The following is a 6,000-nucleotide window of genomic DNA, read 5'->3' as shown; positions in this document are numbered from 1 at the left end:
TTTCTAGCCTAGGTTCCATGGATTTGCTTCAGGTGTCCATGAACTTTAAAAAAAAAATTGTGTGTGTTCTTACATCCCTTTTCCCTGTAAGAGGGGAGCATGGGGTAGGGAGAGTCCATAGCTTTCAGTAGTTTTTCAAAGAGGGTTGAACCCAGAAAAGGTTAAGAGCGAATGATTTGTACGAGAACCCTTGAACCCTTCAGAGAAGTTTAAATTTTTTTTTAAGATTTTATTTATTTATTTGACAGAGATCACAAGTAGGCAGAGAAGCAGGCAGAGAGAGGGAGGGGGAAGCAGGCTCCCTGCTGAGCAGAGAGCCCGATGATGCGGGGCTTGATCCCAGGACCCTGGGATCATGACCTGAGCCGAAGGCAGAGGCTTTAACCCACTGAGCCACCCAGGCGCCCTGAGAAGTTTAATTTTAACCTTGGGGACAGGATAGTGATGCTTGGCACACAAAACAAGTTATCAAATTGTGATTAAATTTAGGTTAGTGATAAATCTAGAAGCCTATTAGCATATGTACAGTTTAAGCTCCCTCTTTTAAAATGCTACTACCCATCTTCACTCTCTTCCTTATGGTGCCAAGACTTAAAGTACCTTCAGCCACAAAGTCAGAGATCTCTTCCGTCTGGCCTCTGCTTTATCTCTTCTAAGGCACTCTAAACCAATTCCCAAGCCCTAAAGTTAAAAGTAGCCCATTCTCCAGCCAGCTAGACAAATAGCAGCTGCCTTGGCCACAAAAATCTTCAAAGTGGGGATGGATCAACTCTGCTTACCACTGACTAAAGCTCTGGGGGTTGGAAATTGTTGACTGGAGTGAATAGAGACCTCAGGAAGCAGGGAAAGAGCCAATCTTGGGCTGCTCTGTCATGAAAGAGGTTATAAACCAGTCTTAAAGAAGCAAAAATAATAAATAATAATAAATTTTTTAAGAGATTTTATTTATTTATTTGACAGAGATTACAAGTAGGCAGAGAGGCAGGCAGAGAGAGAGAGGAGGAAGCAGGCTCCCTGTGGAGCAGAGAGCCTGATGTGGGGCTCGATCCCAGGACCCTGGGATCATGACCTGAGCCGAAGGCAGAGGCTTAACCCACTGAGCCACCCAGGCACCCCATAAAAAATTTTTTTAAAACAAAAAAAATGTCTTGTTCTGACGGTCTACACAAAATGCTATATACATTTAGTTAATCCCTGGTCCATAGTTTTAGAGAATTGTCTTCACTTTTGTCCCAAATTAATCTAGGACTAACATTTTTGCATCTGACTTTAGGAGATCTTCACATAGTTCACATTATAAACATAAGAATTTCATACTGTACAGAAAGTAAAAGTAAAGATTCTTCCTTCCCTGAATGACACCCAGGTTCCATTTCCTAGAGGTCCACTGAATAGTTTTGTGTATTGTCCCAGAAAATATGAATGCCCTTTGAAAAACATACACAAATGAGGGCACACTGCATGTATTATTGATCGTTCTTGCTTTCTTTCACTATCTTGCAAGATAATCTGCCTCATTTTTTTCCGCAGCTACAGAGCCCTAACTGCATGACTGTTATTTATGAATCTCCACGGGGGGTATTAGATGAGTTCCATTTGGGGGCTCTTCCCATCTGTGCTCCAGTGGCCACCCCTGCGTAATACCATGGCCTATTATGTGAGTTCCCTAGGAAGTAATTTCTAATAGTGGGGTTGCTGCTCAAAAGGTAAGTGCTTTTACATTTGTAGGATTTGATACCAAGTTCCCTTCCCCCCAGGTTACACCAATTTACACTTCCATTCCCAGGGTACAAAAGCATCTGTCACCCCCAACCTCGCTGACACTGGCTTTTCTAAACTTTAGTTTTTGCCATACTAATAGGCAAAAGTATATTTTGGTTCTATTCTTTTTTATTTATTTATTTATTTTTTTAAATAATCTCTACACCCAAGGTGGGGCTCAAACTCTTGAGCCTGAGATCAGGAGTCGCATGCTCTTCCCATGGAGTCAGCCAGGTGCCCCTAGTTTATTGCTTTGATTTTTTTTTTATTAGGAATTAGGAATAATAGATTTATTTTAAAATAAATACTTGTTGATTCAATTTTAAGAATCAGGGTCCATTGTTTTTTTCCTTTTAAGCACTTTGTGTGCCTCCCCCGCCCCCATGGTTTTGCTGTTTTCTCTAGAAAGTCACCTTCCTAAATGGTATAAGAAGATACTTTGGGGAGGAAAATCAAGTTTTCTTTGCATTTCTTTTCTTTTTTAAGTCCTCAGTTGCCTTGGGTTGAACTAGTATTTCAGTTGATTCCTCCATCTCTTTACTTTGGCAAGATCTTCTGCAATAGTTCTAATCATTCGATCAGTGGTTTCTTTCAAAATGGTTGCTGTCCTTAGGGCATGATCCAAAGACAAGTTTAAAATCTACAGAGGAAAAATCCACACATTTTATTTAAAGTTACTGTTTCTGTTCATTGGGTTATCTCATTATTAAACATTGCAAGGTGGAATTTTCCCACCCAGTCTATTCCTGTTTTTGACGGTTGGTTTCCTAGGTAACTGGTCTGAGATGGAATATATTTTTTAGGGAAAGGGACAGAAAAAAAAAAAAAAAAAACCCACCCAACACGTGACCAATGAATGTGACTCAGAGGGCGAGATCAGCAACCTGCTGGGTCGCTGCCCGGCCACAGAGGAAGAGATCTGTGAGAAAGAAGGCAAGCTCTTGGGGGTCGTCAAAGGAGACGGAAGGGTCATAACCCCTGAGAGGGGACCCACGGAGACTAGTGCTTGTGTTGGAAGCATTTGAAAATGGCCTGGGATTTGACTGGAAAATAGGGAACTGCAGGGGGCTCTAACCCCGCTGTCACTGGAACAGACTTGTGAGCGGCTGGAAACAAGCCGCTGCCTGCACTCCCGGCCCAAGGGATCCTGCAGCTGAGGCACCACCCACAAAACACTTTCTCCAGGAAATTTCCCTTGGAACCAATTTAGGAATAATACAAACTATGTAGCTGCTCAGGCTGTGTGTCTTTATGTTAGTGCTGAGCACAAGTTGATTTTAGTGGAGCGTTTTCTGGTCCCCCCATAATGTAATAATTTAAAAGCCATCAGTTTTGTGGTCAAGACCATACTTACAAGCTGCAAGGATTCTAGAATGTTTTTTTTCCTGAAGTTCCTCACCTCAGATTCTGTTTCTTCGATACTGCCAAAGTTGCTTAAGGACTTGCTTCCCAAAATCCTGCAGAAGTGGAAATGGGGTGAGGGGGTAACAAGGTCTGAATTAAAGGTCATGAAAACCTTAAGATTGTTTCTGGAAGGCAAAAGCATAATTGTATAAAGCTCCCCTCTCCCTCTAGCTCTGTGGTGGTTCAGGAATGACTGTGTGTGTGTTGGGGGTGAGGAGTTTGTGCAGTATCTGCCTTTTGTAGCTCTCATAGTCCTGTTGTGGCTGACCACAGAAATAATTTGTTCCATGACCATGAAGGGTTTTTTCTCCCAGAATGTCTTCCGTTGGCACAGAAAGAGGCAAAACTCCGACTTTTATTCAGTTTTCATTATTTTTCAAGCCAGCCTTCTACCCTGCATATTTATAAAACAAATGCACACAAATCTGCCAATTGCAGGCACTTTGAGTTGAGTTCATCTAGCACCAGTGAGTTTAGAGCAAGGAGGCAGCAGCAGTAGAAAGATAAAAGCAGCACCTCTTTAAACAGCTCCCCTGGACTACTAAACTATAAGTATCACTCTGTCTCTTGATGGGCTGGGTGAATAATGGGGGCCACTGTCACCATGTAACTGTTGTTCAGTTGTGCACTGCATAGCTCTGGGAGGTTTCATTTACAGTCTATGCAAAGGGCACTGCCTGGTGTTATGCTTTGCACAACCATGAGTAGTGGACCTAAGGGATGCCACAAGATCTTGCCTGTTGACACATGGGCCGTGGATTCATCCTCACATTCCCCCTGGCTTGAGATTCCTTCTGTTAAGCAGTACTTCGCTGGTACATACAACACTTGCAGCAGTCATCTCCAGAAAGTGGCTCCAAATGCTATGACCCGAAGCCCCCCTTCATTCCTCTCCCCTACCACATTCACATGACTTGGTTCTACAGGTTAGTTTAATACTTTGGATCTACCATCCAGTTGAGAGCATCAGAGAGTGTCAGCATCGGGAGCCCCTAGCTAATGAAAAACTCCAGGCAGGGCAAGGCAATGTGGTGCAATGGGAAGGGTGTGGGCTTCAGAGTCCTCTGTCTCCCCACATCCAGTCGGTCACCATGATCAACAATAACAGCCATCACTTGCTGAATGCCAGGTACTTTTCCAGGTGCTTTATATGTATTGACCCAATCCTCAATGAGTTTGGTACTATTATGATTCCCATTTGGGGAATAATGGGGAAATATAGTGAGGAAAGGGAGGCAGTCAGAAGTCAGGCAACCAGCTCAAGGACACAGAACGAAGGTGCAAACCCAAGACATCACCAGAGACCACATTCTTAAACACTACACTGCATTATGATAGTAGCTAATGAGTTCAGACCGAGTGAATGAGCGCAGAGCCTGAACTATTAACCACTCTGCTACACTATTGATTCTGCCTCCTAAATAGCTCTTGGATACTAGACCTCTCTCTCTCCTCTACCACTCTTGGCCAAGCTACTATCATCTCACTTGGACTATTGTACCAGCCTCTTACTTGGCCTCTGTGCTCCAATCCTTGACTCCTCTACTCCATTCCTGCTCATTTAGTAGTTAGAATGATCTTTTAAAAACACTAGGAAACTTTAAAAATGCCCTGGCTAAAAACTTCATTGGCTTATTATACTCAAAAGTCTGAAATCCTTCCTGTAGCTTACAAGCCCTTGCATGGTCTCGCCCTGCCCATCCCACCAGCTTCCCCTCACCAGCCCTCATGCCCCACAGACACAGCCACTGCACTGTTCTGGAATTTGCCAAGGGGCCTTCCTACTCCAGCAAGCTCTCTTAAACTGGAATGGCTTCACTCTTACCTTTACACCCCCTTGCTAATTGATTCACATTTATCCTTTGGTGGATAACCCCAAATTAGGTAATGGTACTCCGTACACCCTCTTTTTGGACTTACAAAGACTGGCTCTTCTACCAGGAAAGTAACTTCCATGAGGTCAGGGACAGTAGTTTAATTTTTCACTGTGTCCTAAGAACCTGGCACAGGACCTTGATGTTAACACTCAAATACTTGTTGAATGAATACATGTATGTTTGAAGTATTAGCCATACTTTCATTTGAATCTTGGCTCAACTACTTATGATCTAGGTGATCTTGGGCCAAGTAATTTCATGCACTAAGCACATTGTATGTACCCAACTAGTGGGTAGTCATATTTGTTATTGTTAATAATAAAATAATACTTACATTCCTGGTATGGGCTCATGTTCATGAGAGGATTTTGGATTCAGTGTCTGGGAACAGATCCATTCTGCCTTTGAACGAGCTGAAAGATGTTAGCTATGATTAAATTCAGAGCATCAAAAATGATCCCCAGGGGCACCTGGGTGGCTCAATGGGTTAAAGCCTCTGCCTTTGGCTCAGGTCATGATCCCAGGCTTGTGGGATTGAGCCCCATATCAGGCTCTCTGCCCGGCAGGGAGCCTGCTTCCTCCTCCCTCTCTGCCTGCCTCTCTGCCTACTTGTGATCTCTCTCTGTCAAATAAATAAATAAAATCTTTTTAAAAAATGATCCCCAAATGGTAGATATATGGGTATCATTTCCCAGACTTTTCTGTGTGAAATATTTCATGAAATTTTAAGAAGAAAATTGGGGAACATAGAAAACAAAGAACTTTCTATCAGGTATTCTGAGTTCAGGAAAAGAAATTTAACTCATTTATCTTAAGGAAATCAACCTTTAATGGGGGTTTTATCAGTAGCCATGAGACCAGGAGTCTAGGTTTAGGTTTGCTGGGAGCTAGCTGTGTGACACCTGAGCATGCCGTCCAGCTTCTGTGGACTCAACTACTTCATCTGACAAGTGGAAGG

The 6,000-nt window shown here is 43.0% G+C and overlaps 1 protein-coding gene across 1 annotated transcript in view; it reads right to left on the bottom strand.

The window, feature by feature from the left end:
• Nucleotides 1–2,233: 2,233 nt before the first annotated feature.
• Nucleotides 2,234–6,000, bottom strand: part of AKNAD1 (AKNA domain containing 1) — a 37,615-nt gene continuing 33,848 nt past the window's right edge. The window contains exons 13-15 of the mRNA XM_032881584.1: nt 5,377–5,455; nt 3,161–3,290; nt 2,234–2,401 (exon numbers count right to left, since the gene is read on the bottom strand). Coding sequence (XP_032737475.1) covers nt 2,270–2,401; nt 3,161–3,290; nt 5,377–5,455 — 341 coding nt within the window. The 3' untranslated portion in view covers nt 2,234–2,269. The remainder of the gene's footprint in view (nt 2,402–3,160; nt 3,291–5,376; nt 5,456–6,000) is intronic.

The sequence above is a fragment of the Lontra canadensis genome, unplaced genomic scaffold (assembly GCF_010015895.1).
Source record: "Lontra canadensis isolate GAN:19392208 unplaced genomic scaffold, GSC_riverotter_1.0 scaffold75, whole genome shotgun sequence".
Classification (NCBI taxonomy): domain Eukaryota; kingdom Metazoa; phylum Chordata; class Mammalia; order Carnivora; family Mustelidae; genus Lontra; species Lontra canadensis.
Note: the sequence above shows the minus strand (reverse complement) of the source record. Positions and strands in the feature narration are given on the sequence as shown.